This window comes from Penicillium concentricum (genome assembly GCF_028827145.1).
Source record: "Penicillium concentricum strain IBT 3081 chromosome Unknown utg000002l_segment0_segment0, whole genome shotgun sequence".
In the NCBI taxonomy this organism is placed as follows: domain Eukaryota; kingdom Fungi; phylum Ascomycota; class Eurotiomycetes; order Eurotiales; family Aspergillaceae; genus Penicillium; species Penicillium concentricum.
The window spans coordinates 1,609,239-1,623,185 of NW_026622755.1; the positions used below are offsets into that span (position 1 = coordinate 1,609,239).

The 13,947-nt window shown below is 49.9% G+C and overlaps 5 protein-coding genes across 5 annotated transcripts; 1 reads left to right on the plus strand and 4 right to left on the minus strand.

Moving 5' to 3' along the window:
- Positions 1 to 8: 8 nt before the first annotated feature.
- N7517_004173 (uncharacterized protein) lies at positions 9 to 3,976 on the plus strand (the record flags this gene model as incomplete). Its single annotated transcript, XM_056721903.1, has 4 exons — positions 9 to 515; positions 576 to 724; positions 777 to 3,731; positions 3,790 to 3,976. 4 exons carry the CDS (start codon positions 9 to 11, stop codon positions 3,974 to 3,976), a joined length of 3,798 nt encoding a protein of 1,265 aa, XP_056578153.1.
- Positions 3,977 to 4,558: 582 nt separating this feature from the next.
- N7517_004174 (serum paraoxonase/arylesterase family protein) lies at positions 4,559 to 5,867 on the minus strand (the record flags this gene model as incomplete). The annotated part of the gene is made up of 2 exons (XM_056721904.1): positions 4,559 to 5,497; positions 5,559 to 5,867. The coding sequence occupies 2 exons, from the start codon at positions 5,865 to 5,867 to the stop codon at positions 4,559 to 4,561; spliced, it is 1,248 nt and encodes a 415-aa protein (XP_056578154.1).
- Positions 5,868 to 6,459: 592 nt separating this feature from the next.
- N7517_004175 (ZZ type zinc finger domain protein) lies at positions 6,460 to 9,158 on the minus strand (the record flags this gene model as incomplete). Its single annotated transcript, XM_056721905.1, has 5 exons — positions 6,460 to 6,702; positions 6,723 to 7,682; positions 7,737 to 7,948; positions 8,002 to 8,854; positions 9,027 to 9,158. 5 exons carry the CDS (start codon positions 9,156 to 9,158, stop codon positions 6,460 to 6,462), a joined length of 2,400 nt encoding a protein of 799 aa, XP_056578155.1.
- Positions 9,159 to 9,884: 726 nt separating this feature from the next.
- Positions 9,885 to 11,831, minus strand: N7517_004176 (uncharacterized protein; the record flags this gene model as incomplete). Its single annotated transcript, XM_056721906.1, has 2 exons — positions 9,885 to 11,163; positions 11,218 to 11,831. The coding sequence occupies 2 exons, from the start codon at positions 11,829 to 11,831 to the stop codon at positions 9,885 to 9,887; spliced, it is 1,893 nt and encodes a 630-aa protein (XP_056578156.1).
- An 855-nt stretch (positions 11,832 to 12,686) lies between these two features.
- Positions 12,687 to 13,796, minus strand: N7517_004177 (putative RNA binding protein Rnp24; the record flags this gene model as incomplete). Its single annotated transcript, XM_056721907.1, has 1 exon — positions 12,687 to 13,796. One exon carries the CDS (start codon positions 13,794 to 13,796, stop codon positions 12,687 to 12,689), a length of 1,110 nt encoding a protein of 369 aa, XP_056578157.1.
- Between the last annotated feature and the right edge of the window lie 151 nt (positions 13,797 to 13,947).

Here is a 13,947-nt window from a genome sequence, read left to right on the forward strand (position 1 = left end):
AGCATGCCATGAACGGCACTCCCCTCCTCTCGTCTGCCTTTCCGCAGACACCTAAAACAATCCCTGGAACTGGAAGGAGAAAGCTCTTTGAGACTCCTTCACGATCGCAGCCACGAGAGACTCCTTCACGATCGCAGCCACGAGAGACTCGGGCTGTACGAACGCCACTCAGATCAGCATCCAAATCCACCTCGAAGGTCTCGAGACTACCACCCCCGAACCCGAACCCCGATGTGCCACTAATTCCCACCAATGTGATCGATGCTCCCTCCCAACGACTCTATGTCGTTGCAATATATTTTGCCTTGAATGCGTGGAGGATTTATGAGTCCTTGACCGCATCCGATGACCTAGATTCAACCTGGCTGTTGTTGAAATGGGCCACGATAGATGGAATTTTCTTGTTCGGGCTGCAGGCTCTGCGTATACCTTGGCTGGAGTGGGCATTCCCAACCACGCTCACTCTATTCCTGCTTCACGCCGTGGGCAATGTCTTTTTGATGTTCCGCATCCCAGTGAGTTTTTTTTCCTTTCTTTTTTTTAGACTGCTGATCGGCCCCCGCTAATAGCTGCAGATTCCTTGGGCTGCATGGATTACCGGACTAGTAAAGGTGGCATACGATCGCGAATTGTCCGTTTCTGAGCGCAGGGTCAAGCCCGGCGATATCATTCACAATGCGTCGTTGATCTTGGGAAGGCAAATCGTGCATATTCTGCCAGAGGGGTAAGTTTATCCCGTTCAAGTATACCTAACATCCATGCTAACTTTATAATAGATCCGCCGTCCTCAATCCGGATCGAGACTCGCTTTGCCTTGATTCTCTGCAATCCACAATCGACCTGCCCATCCGTGTCAACCAGACCGACCCGGTCCTGATCGAAGTGTTGCGTCTGGATTTTAACACTGGCGAAAACGAAACCATTAGCATTCCGGCGAAGCAGTTGAAGACTCTCAAAAAGCAGGCGGAAAAGAGGCATGTTCCGGGTCAACTCCATCGTGACTTGCTCTTCCCTGTGCGCAAGACTGGTGTCTATCGTCTTCAACGGGTGGTGGACGAGTCTCAGCTTGATGTTCACACGCGAACATTTGATGCGCTGGTGGTCTCTTGCCCGCGAGCGTTGATCAAAAATTCACACATCGACAAGTGCAAAGGAGAATTGTCCGACTTCAAATTGGAGGTGGAAGGCACGCCTCCGTTGAAGATCAAATACAGTCGCCAAGTCAACAATCTTGATCGTGGTTTCTCGGTCCTCAATATCCAGCCCGATCATTTGCGCTCTCCGCTGCTCAATGGAAGGACTACTGCTGCTCTATACAGCATCAACCAGCCCGACGTTTCGTGGGCGCAGAGTCAAAAGATTGAGGTTCCATTGAACGAATCATTGAATGACGGCGGAGAATGGTTCTACACTATCGAAGAGGTCCATGATGCTATTGGAAATGTGGCTAATTATTCTACTATCTTCGAGGAAGGAGACCGGCCGTCCACAAAATCGCAATCTCAGTGGTACCAGTTCTCCGTTCACGAGCGCCCACAGTTGTCACTGCAAAATTGCAATTCTCAGAATCCCCTGCAAGTGGCCAAGGGAGATAGCACGAGGTTCCCCTTGAACTTCCATCCTGATGGGCACGCATATACTAAGGATGGTCCCTTTTCGGTCGGTTACTCGTTCACAGGCAACACCCAAGCAGCATCACAAGAACAGACCGTCGAGCTCAAGCATATGAATCAGACTTTGGACATCAAGGAGCCAGGTTTGTATGCCTTGACATCAGTCTCTACCAAGTTTTGTCCGGGAGAAATCCTCGAACCTTCGTCTTGCTATCTGCATAACCCGCCTGAGCCGGAATTGACAGTCAAGGCCGAAAAGATATTTGACCGCTGTGCCAACAACGCTATTGGGTTACTCGTGGATTTGGATCTCACCGGATCGCCTCCATTCTCTCTCCGATACAGCATTGAGAGCTCCAAGGGGGTTGTTTCCAAAGTACAAGCCATCAATGGAATGCGTACGCAGCTCGATTTCACCCCATCGGAAGCCGGCTCATACACATATCGCTTCCTGGACATCGAGGATGCCGTCTACTCGCCTCGGTCCCTCAAGATACCGGTGCTTGAACAGGATGTGAAACCACCGGCTTCGGCTCATTTCCTAGCAAGAAAATTGAGATCCGTATGTTTCGGCGAAGCGGTTTCTGTCGAGGTGTCTTTCCTTGGAGAGGCTCCTTGGGTCTTGCAATATGAGATCGTCCACAATGGGAAGCGATTGAGGAAGACACTAGAATCCGATACCGATGTGGCAACTATCACAACTGACAAATTGACCAGTGGTGGTGACTACACCGTGTCTCTGACCAGCGTCAAGGATAAGTCTAATTGCAAACGAGCTCTCAAGGACAGCATCAATATTGAAGCTCGGTCACAGCCCCCGCACGTCTCTTTCGGTCAGATTGACAAGAAGAGAAGTGTCTTGGCTCTGCAGGGCTCCAAGATTGAGATTCCATTGAGGCTGAGTGGCGAACGCCCTTGGACTGTCAAGTATAAGAATGTTGACGTAGACTCGGCGCCGGTTCATAAAATTTTCTGGGACGAAAACAGTGTCCTGACCGTCGACAAGCAGGGTCTTTATGAGATCAGTGAAGTATTTGATATCGGTTGTCCTGGAACCGTGGACCAGTCTGCAAATGAGTTTGAAATCTCGTGGATTCCACGGCCTCAAATCACTGCCCTGGACGGTTCTCCAATTGGAGCCGCTAAGGAGTTTGCAAAGTCCGAGGTCTGTCAAGGCGACGATGATAGCCTTGAGGTTCGGCTGTCAGGCAATCCTCCATACAGTGTTCAATACGAGAAGCGACGGAAGGCGGACCGTGGAGGATTCTCTTCGGCGAAACCACGGGCTTTGAAGTCTGCCCTTCATGTGACTTCGATGGAAATGGATACCTCTGAGGCTGGAGAATACAGCTACAAGTTCACGCAAGTTGGTGACAGCCTCTACGATCATGATCCCAAGAGCAAGCCTCTGGTTGTGACACAAAAGGTCAACCCGCTACCGTCCGCTAAATTCGACCAACCTGGTCACGTCTTTGGTTTCTGCAAGGAAGACATCAACGGCGAGGAATCCATCCCCATTACCTTGGAGGGTGTCCCACCGTTCACGCTGGAGATCAACATCAAACACCATTCGAACGCCAAACCGGAGATTGTCACGATTCCCAAGATTAATTCCAATCGCCACAAACTGCTGATTCCTCGTCGCCATCTTGACTTGGGGCAACACCAAGTCAGCATTCACAAGGTTCGCGATTCTAGAGGATGTCAAAGAACCACTGAGCTCGATGCCTCCTCGGTGCGGGTCGCCATCTCCGATGTTCCCACCATTATCCCGCTCGAGTCCAAGATGGACTACTGTGTGGGCGAACGACTTTCATTCTCGCTGTCAGGCCATGCTCCATTCGACGTGTTCTACACTTTCGATGGCGCCAAGCGCAAGGCCACTACTCAGACCTCTAACTTCCGTCGTATTGCGGAACTTCCCGGTCAGTTCACCATCAACGCCGTCAGTGACGGAGCCAGTGGGAAATGCAAGGCCCATAAAGACATCACCAAGGTCATCCACGCTATGCCGAGCGTGCGGATCAGCAAGGGCAAAGAATCGGTGGTAGACATCCACGAGGGTGGAGAAGCCGAGCTTCACTTTGAGTTCTGGGGCACACCACCATTCGAATTCACGTAAGTCAAATAACCTCTACCCAGGTGATCTATATCACAGTTTGTTAACATTCCACAGATACATCCGGAGCTCCAATGTCCGCAAGGGAAAGAAGTCCGAGATCCTTGATATCAAGCACGATATCTCCTACGAGAACATCAAGACCATCAAGACCTCTGATGAGGGAACTTATGAGGTTATCGCGATCAAGGACAAGTTCTGTTCATTCTCTTCCCAGACTCCGTCGGGCAAGTCAGACAAATGAAGCACAGAAATTAAATGATGTGATGAATGTGGTGTAATACTTTGTGTTTTTAAGAATTTTGTTATTTACCTTTTCTTTTGGTTCTTTTTTTTTTTTTTTTTTCCAATTTGTTGCATTGCAGCGGCGCTAGCACTTCAATTTCAGATATCTACATGCTTTCTGTCCAACTAATTCAACTTATCCAATACGTAGTATACTTAAGCTCTATTGGTCTACTAGGCCAGAATCAACTATATTGTGAGACTGTTCCCATGCAGATTTCTCATTTCTCATTTGACAAAGAGAATCACAGATATATTTGAAAAGGCAGAATGCACCCTGGGCATAGAACCCATGAGCCAACATCAATCTCTATCACTGGGATTCTAATATGAGTCTTTCCAATCCCGGTTTTTTTTCTGTGTGGCAGACGCTCTCTCGGGGGAGTCCTTCCATAAGAAATATATGAGATATTGAGATACAAATGTGGGGAGGGAAGTCGGAATTTGTAGACAAAGTTAGGGCAAAGAAACAAACACTAGTGTTTGTTATTCACAAATCCTTACAAGGTTCTATGTTCTATATAATGTCGATAATTATGATTTACAGCTCAACCTGTACAGCCACCATACTCTCTGACATAAACCCAGTAACGAAGAGCCATGCAAGCTTCTTACCAGCCTTCGTCTGAATGGGCACCAAGACAGCCGCACTCGCAGTGCTAATCCTGGACCCATCGTCCTCGAACAACACCTTTTTCTCCCAGACCCCAGTACGCGAATTGAGAGTCATATACCACACCTGGACTGGGATGGGAACCACAGCATTCGGGTCCTTAGAATTACTCACCAGGCGAATAGCCTGAGAGACACCGGCCACAAGGTATCCGCTCGCATCATGCTTGTCGGTGCGGTATGGATCATCGTAATAGGACGGGTTATCCGCGAGAGCACTGACGGAGACCGAGGTATCGATGGAGATAGAGTGGTTCGACTCGTGTCGGGTTGCGAGGAAGACCTCACCACCCATAGCGCTGGAAATAATGATTTCGTTGTCGGTGCGACCGTGTCCAAGACCATTGTTGTTCCATAGACCCGTCAACGCGACGGAGGCTTCGATAGGAGCGTCTTTGCTTGTCAGGTCAGCGATCTGCACGTGGATGATGTTGGACCACTTGGCTGAGCGCCAGACGGCCTCGATGAGCCGCATGGGCCCGTCGCGGTGGAAGTGGTCATTGGTAACGTAGAAGGAGACGGGGCTGGTGGCGTAGATGTCGTTGGGGGTTTTGATGAGCGGGTGGTTGATTGAGCGTACATGACGGATGGAATCGGAGTTTAGGATGTGGTGGAAGAGCTCAATCTGAGACTGGGATTTGGGGACGCCTTTGGGCTCGCCGGCCCCAAAGTATGCCGGGTTAGGCATATGGTTGACGGCGTAGATGTAGACCGCGTCTAACTGCTCGGGATCCCCAATTACATCGATTCCATGTGTCAGGAAGGGGCTTTGGAAGTTCTCGAATGCCAGGCGAGTTGATTTCATAGTCTATATCAAGGGTTAATTTCTGAGATTTCCATTTTTTTCGATATGCCTAGAACAAACTCACCTTGGGATCCACGACATGGATAGAGCCTTGGGTCGTGAGTGGTAGCAAGTTGCCTAACGGCGGGAACCAGCTAAACCGTGTGCTGTTGTCGTCCTCGCAGGCAGTGAATAGCAGGTTCGCCGGGCGGTAGTGGTGCACATCCTCGCAGTGAATGGTATCTTCGATATGAATTGGGCCCTGACCTTCACCTAGCACTGTCGAATTGGGAGTGAGGAAGACTCCTGCAATTTGCACAAAGTGGTTTATTGGGCCAGCCAAAAAGGCGACCAGAGCGACGAGGCCGAGGGTGGACACGGTGCCAAATCCCATTTTATTCAGAAGCAGATTCGAATTTCCTGATTGCGTGAATATATGAAACAAAGTGAAAGAAGGAAAAGTCTATATTTATGGACAACCCCTCGCACTAAATATTGGACCTCGGGAATACCCGAGGTATCAAGAGATCTGCAACATTTCTATTTTCGAACTGAAAGCTAACATATTCCACATATTTTATATATAGGGTCGTATATACTACATGAAGTATGAAAAAAGGAAAAAGGCTTGAAGGGGTTCCGTGGTTATATTTAAGCTTATATGACCTCGGGATACCTAAATTAGATTAGCGTGATGATATAAGGACCTCGGGAAGAGGCTATCCAAACTACAATGAACAACCGCAAAAAGCAACTGCATTTGGTAAACTATACTAGGCAAAAAAAGATGCAGACTCTTTTTTTTCTTTCTCTTTGTTTGTTTTCATAGGCCAAAAAAAATCACTCTCATTAAGTCTAGTCATGCTCAGAGTGACTAGACCTCTGCGGCAAAGTCCGAAAGAAAAAAAAAATAAATAAAAAAAAGAGTGCACTTGTGCAATTTCCCAATCCCATATCGTGTCGTGATGATTTCCCCAAAACATTTCTCAGTTTGCGGATTGCTTGGCGTCAAGATATTCCTGATCACTGGCGTCAAGAACATCATATTCTTCATCAGTCAGGAAGCCAGTGTCGGCGTCAGTAGAGGCATCGTCCAGAGTCAGGCTCTCGACGTCTAGAACATCCACTTCTGAAGAATTCGACAAGGTCGGTGCCTGGGGGCAGGGGCCTCGGATTGATGAGTGCTTGACTCCGGAGATTCCTTCTCCAGCTTGGGGAAGATCATCCCACTGCCAGCAATTTCAGACACGGCAGGGTATGTCTCACTGGTGTCAGCTTCTTCCAGAGAAGCGGCCTGCACCTCGACATCACACCACAGACGGTGACCGATGGCCACACCATTAGGGAGTTTCAGACGCCAGTAGGATATAGCAGGGCCTTCGTGGCTAGGGGTGCGAAGGTTGACAGTAAAGTCAGCACTCTCGCCTCGCTCTACAGGGGCAGACAATTTGTTGCTTTCCATAGCCGAGCGAATAGATTCGACGCTAGATGGGTGGCAGACATCGACGTTGAACATCTTGTCTCCACCGACAAAGCGAACATCACATCCAATGGGCCATGCTGCAGGACCGGGATTGTAGAGAGTCCAGGTCTGGCGGAACATGGTATTTGGGACCATCTTTGTACCGTCGGTGACAGTGTCACGGATAAAGAATGCCTTGTAGTCCGACGAATCAGAGCTATCCGCCTCGGGAATGGGATTGCTCATGAATGGCTCAGGCTCGACCTTTTCCACAGGCTTGCTAGCATCTACCTCAACGGGTTCCTGCTCCGTAAGCTCGGACTGGTCGATGAGCCGAGTGGAGGCATGAAGCTGGTCACCCAGGGCAACCGTTCCACTCGAGCCATCGTCGCCCAGGGTGCTCACGGTCACATTGCGAACCGGAGTGTTGAACTTGACCAGCGGATGAGTGCGGTTGTGGTGATCTGTCGGAAGGGCCTCGCAGCTCGCACAGAAGTCGGTGTCATCACAGACAGCGCACTTGTAGCGAACTCCGTTGATGTAACTCTGGGCAGGTTTGTTCTTGCACAGAGGACCATCACAGAAGATGCCATAGTGGATTTCCTGCTCACGAGCAGGTTCACCAATAGTTTCGTAAACCTGAACGAACCGATGACCAGGGTGGTTCTGAGGAGCAGTCAAGATGCAATCGGGGCAGAAGTCCCAATCGGGGCAGGCCAAGCACTTGTGACGAACACCAACGATGCGCTAACAAAAATTAGCCGAGTGCTTCCCAATTGAGTTGAATGGGTGAGTAAATACCTTGTCACAACCGTCACAGACAGCGGCGTGTCGGAACTGCCGACCGGGAAGGCAACGAGAGGTGATCAGGTTCTTCAAGCAGAAGTTTCGGTCAGATCCAAGGTGGAAGGTGTGGCCAGGGTGGTGGCCATGCTTATTTCGGAGGAGGCAGCGAAGGCAAAGATCATAGTCCTCGCAGTCATTGCAGCGGACGAGATTGCTTTCATCGGCTTCTGTGTGATGTGAGCAAAGAGAAGAGAGAAAGGTAGGCGAAGAGAAAACTTACCACGACAACATCCATTGCACATTGGTTTGTCATCACCCTGAACGGCTGCATCCAAACAAGCCGATGGAGCCACTGGCTCTGGGATCGACTCTTGGACTGACTCTTGGACCGCCTCAGGGGCTGCCTCAGGGACGTGGACCACTGGCTTGGTGATCACCTCGCGCTGAATCGGAGTAGGCAGGACGGGGTTGAAATCCAGCGATGATTGATCACGAGGAGCAATAGTCTCAGTAGTACTGTTTGTGACAACGCCATCCTTGACGGTCCTCTTGATCAACCAGTGACCTTCGCCGCGGCAAGATGCACCAGCACCGACACACTGTAGGCACAAGTCATAGTCCCCGTTCTCGCAAATGCTGCAGTGATAGTGCGCATTTGCGATAGATCGACCACAGTTATTGCAGTCAATGCAGAACATCCCGTTGGACGAGGCGTGGGAGATGACCGGGAACTGATGCTTTTCTTGGTCCATCTCGAAGGGGCGGTAGCGAGGTTGACCGAGAGGCAACTGTTTCTCACTGGTGGGATGAGGAATTTGGGCCGAGTCGATGAGGGGGATAGTATTGGGAGGCGCCAGAGGGCTCAGGACCGTTTCGAGATAACTGTGACGAGTGTGGTTGGTTGACTCTATCGGCCCAGTGGGTTCTGATGGTACTGATGTTGGTGCGGATGTGTTGGGGGAAGTAAGAGTAGTAACCTTGATACGGAGCTTGGACTTGGCCTTGGCAGCCCGGTAGAGCTGCTTGTAGACTGCAATGTTGTCACAGTCCAAGCGAACGTAAGAACCAGCACTGTCGGAATAGCGTTCAAGGATGACGTTCACATCCGCCGGAACGCCGAGGAGTGTTCTTAGCTAAACCAAAACAATTCAGTCAGCTTACGAAAGACAAAACAATGCGTATTCTTTTGCTTTAAAAAGCTGGAATAAGATATTTGAAAGATTCCAAACTTGATCTGATGATCGCTGAAGATAAGGAATGGGGTCGGACTACAGATCCGGAGCTTGAGCTTGAGTGGAGACTTACCATCTGAGGAAACACCTGGGCTTTCAGCTCCTTGAGAGGAACCTTGAAACGACGATTACTGTCATTGTAGAGTACTTTGACAGTAACCAGATGATCTGGACCCGAATGAGAAGTAGTCGATGGGGTTGTCATCGTAGATGTGAAAGTCAAAGGGTGGATACAGATAAGGTACTAGGATGAGAGAGAAAAGGAGCACTGAGTTACGAGTAAGAAAGAAATGCTGGAAGAGAAAATGATGATTTATGATGGAAAAGAAAAGAAGCAGAAGAGTGTCTAAGGAAACAAGAGGGGAGTTGTACAAGAAGCAGTCGATGGGAAAAAGCGGAGAGAACGGTCAGCTGCTTGCGAACTGAGAAGGAAGGCGGTGAATGCTTACGGATATTACTAATATGTGACGTGGAGATGCCAAGACTTTCAAGGTCTACCTTGTTCTACTTGTATAGTAAGTACTCTCCGTACATGGACTTATAGTGCTTTTTTATTCTCGACCCTATAAAAAGGACAAAAGAAATAGAAAACAGGACATGAAACATGATGTCATGCACGGAATTCGGAATTCGATGGGGATTGGGCTAGAATCAATACGTTCCCCAATGCGGGGAAAAAAAAAAGAAAAACGCTCAAATGCAAAATCCAGGGCCAAAATGAGACAAAATTAGGAAACGCAAAATTTGGCTAGAGAATGTGTGGATGCAGATTATAATGAAAAAAGCAAAGTGAAAAAAACCCTGTAAATCCTGGAGTTGAAAGAAAACCGAGGGAAAATTGAGAGATAGTTGAGAACAAAGAGAGAATTGGTGGAAATTGAAAATGGTGAGATCAAAAAAGAAAAGAAAAAAAAAGCAGTAAAGTCATTTATCACTGCCCATAATATTGACCGGATTGTTGAGGGTAGTAAAAGGTCGTGCCTGGCGGTGTCATCATCCCACCCATGCCAACCACACCACCAGGCCCAGACCCTGGTCCGGGACCTCCGTACATATGATTGGCATCATAAAAGTAGACAGTGCCACCAGACTCATGAGCAACAGTACCCGGTTGAGGTGGCTGCTCAGCTGAGTAGGGTGCTTGCTGGCCCGGGAAGTTTGGCATAGAGGCTCCGGGGCCTACGGGTCCATTGTAGCCAGCGTAATCGGGTCCGGAAGTCGGGTAGTATATACCACCTGAAGGATAACTCGGAGGGTAGAGGCCAGGCTGAGGGTAAGTGTAAGGTTGAAAGGGCGGTGCGTGAATCGCCCGCTCCGGAATCTGGGAAAGCGGAGTGGCCGAAGGCTGGCTGGGTGGGCCATGGACTGGAAGAGGAACCTGATGGTGAAAGGGCAGCTCATGCTGTGGCTGAGGCGGGTTGAAAGCGAACGGGAAAGTCGCTGGACTTTCAATGTCCGCAACAGAGACGGTCTTCTGAGGACGGGGTTGATGCATGGGTATCGGGGCGGGGCGGCTTTCGCGATAGGCCGGGTGAGGAAGGGACATGGCCATCGCAGGCCCAAATGGTGGGATCCCTACAGGCGGACGAGGTGGAGGGGGAAGGCGGACAACGGGCTTAGCGTCGGTGGGAATTGTGGGTCTGGAGTATACAGACCCAGCAGGTGATGGCCACCCATCCTGAGAAGGTGGCATGCCAAACGAAGATCGGCGGCTGACAACGCTCGGCGTGTAAGAGGAGTTGGGGTAGTAGCTGGGACGTCGTCCACTGTACCAGCCGCCACCACGACCACCTCGACCGCGTGAGACTTGGTTCGGCCGCAACGCCCGGGGGATGAAGATAAAGGAACGTTCAACCGAGGGAAATATGTATCGGGGTGGCTGGCTGGGAAGAGAAATTCGTACTGGTTTGTCGCGTCGCAAGGGGGGTCGGTGTTGAGGTAGCCGGGTGTGAAGTTTCTTGGGTACGGAAGAGAAATGAACGGGATTGGTCATGCCGGGCAAGGAAACAACGACAGGTACATTCCCAACCAACGTCGTGCTAGAGAAGGACCGGTTGGGTGGGGAAGATCTCGGAGCGGTGGGGACGGGTGCCCCAGGATTAGGCATCGCGGATGGAGTTGGGCGCTTTGCTGAAGGTCGATCCTCACCGGCCACGGTATCATGAAGGTCGTGTGCCCACTGCCCTCCGCTGGCATCGGGCTTGGAAGACCTGAATCGTGTTAGTAAGAAACAGGATTCGGGGATGGAATGAAATATCACATACTTGCGAGAGCTACCGTCTACGATCAGGCCGTAGGGGCGAGACTTGCTCTTGAGCCGGTGACCGTTGTCGGTGGATCGCTTGTCATGAAGGAAAAAGCTGCCGCGAGTGGGGACGAAGGCTGGGTTCTGCTCTCGTTCCTTGACATACTTTTCATTTTCGCGGCGCTTTCTAGAAGCCAAATTGTTTCGATTTGGTTCAGTTGGAGGGGCAGAAGGCGTTCTTCCAGTCTGAGGATCCCGTTGTTCTTTCAAATCGTCGAAATGAACCTCTGCAGCGTCGCCCGCACCGTCTGAGATCTTCAGGCCGGTCAGTATTGCCTCTGTGTCCGAAACCGTTGTCTTGAGTCCTCGCTTTTCGGGTGATGTAGAGCTGTTCCGTGTAAATTTGTCCACTCCACGACCATTGACCTTGTCCGCCTTATCCAACGTAGAAACCTCGTCCTCGCTCTCTTCGCTGACTTCTCCGTCCGCATCTTCGTCCTCTTGGTGGCTGTCGGCCGAGCCTTCACTCAAGGAGTCATCTCCAATGTCACCGGCCATTGAACCCTCTTCTTCACCATCTTCCTCCCGCCTCTTTCTGCGGCTGGCCCCAATATGACGTCGAAGAGGAGCCATGCTGGACATACAAGGGATTAATCACTGGGGGGATAGCTTAATTGTTCCCTGTTGACACACGATTGACTAGGTAGTTATCGGGACCAGGTTGACTCAGACACGGAATCTGGTGAGAGTAGTGGGCGTTGGAAGGACGATAAACCGGTGGAATAGCAAACGTAACCAAGAAAGATCAAAATACTAAGATTGGCTAGAAGAGACAAAAAGACAACTTGTGCATGAAAAATAACCAAAGCGAAGAGGAAGAAGAGAAAGAGCAAGGGGAAAGAAGAAAGGAGATGCAGCCCAAGGGAGATGAGAAGCACAGAGAGATTCGAGTTTAGAGGAAGGGCATGACATCGCGAGAGACGTCAGGCCTGATCGGGCCTAGCTCAGGCGGTGAGGCTGTTTCTGCCACGATTGGGTCTAGAATTGTTTTCCAAGGTTACTTGATTTGGTTAGTGTCTGGCGAACTAGCTACTGACAACTATGGAAGGATTTTGATATAAAATATTTAGATTGTGTTCAAATTTTTTCTTCATTTTTAGAAAATTCGAGGTTGCGCCCTAGTATGCAGGCCGGATGTTGTGGTATCCGGAAGTATACATGCGCTTTTCTTGCGCATTCCACTGCAAGCTGTGCGACCGAGTAGTGGACTTGATGATCATGGATATCTGAGAGATCGTACAAATATTGAAAATTATGACCCAAAGGTCCCGCTTGAGTCACAGGGTAGACCACGGCCGGAGTTGGATCCCAGTGCCATCACGATTGCGGGCAGATCATTGACATGTATCGGAATTTCACTGATACATTTGTGGGAATGGTCCTGTAGAAAGACCGCAGATGATACTCCACGAACAGAAAATGAATAACTTAGTCAAAAGTGGTCTTTTGGCCTTGGGCCTCGACAATGGCACCACTGAGCTTCTGGACGGTTTCCTTGGAGTAGCGAGATTCATCGATGGGGTCAGGTTTCTTCTTGTTGTACCGGGGTCTTTCTCTTGATTCGCCATCGACTTCGGTGATCGCGGGCTCATCCTTCTTCTCAGCATCCTTTCCAAATCGCTTCTTGTATCGTACAGACGCTTCTTCGGCAAATTCCATTCGCATACGGCGACCCATGAGCTGGTTCACCCAAATTCTTTGCATTCGAGGCTTAAGCTTCTTCGACTTCTTCTTCTTCTCAGATGCCGAGTCGGAATCGGAACCACTGTCGGAGGAATCCTCTTCCCCGTCATCCTCCTTGATCAACATGAAACCTCTCACCGCTGCTTCTGCGGCAGCGAGTTCTTCAAACTCCACCCACGCATAACCCTTGCATTTTCCTGTGTCTTGGAAAGTCGCCATATGCACGTTGGTAACAGTCCCGCATTTGGCGAAGTTTTCCTCGAGGTTTTCCTTGGTCACATCGAAGCTCAGGTTGCCGACAAAGACTCGCTTGGAGGGAGGGTGGCCAGACTTGGCCGCAGCATTCTCTTGGGTCTCGGATTTCTCAGGGCGACCTTCATAGCTGTTTGCATCCTTGATGAGCACGCGGCGGCCGGCCATGAGCTGCTCGCTTAGACCAATTGCTTCTTGCAAGGACTTCTTGTCCTTAAAGTCAACGTAAGCGAAGCCTTTGTTCTGCGACCGTCCAAATCTTTCAGGGCCCTTGGGGAGATGGATTCGAGTAATATCTGACTCGTGGATATCAGAGTTGACTGTGAAGAACATGCGCAGCTCCTCACTGGTCACTGTGAAAGAGAGATTTCCAATCCAGATACCATATTTGGACCGCTTCCCCTCTGTCTCGGCTTCTTTCGATTCAGGTTTGCTGGACTTGCTGGACTTGGGTTTTTCATCATCTCCATCATCTCCTTTGTTCTTTTTCGCTTTGCGCAGAGCCTTTTTTGAGACTGGCTCGGGTGCAGAGACATCGATTTCAATTTCAGGGCCGTCCTGCAGCTTGCGCTTCTTTTGGCTGACTTCAGTGATTTCCGACATGGTGCGAGGGGTGTAAATGGTATGACCACTAAAACAATAGTCAATCAGAAAGTCTGAGATTGTCACAGGAAATCAGATTGTCAATAATTTTAATTTTTTTTACGGCGGCCAGGACCCGCCTCCCACGCAGCCGGGATCCGCTTCTTGGCGT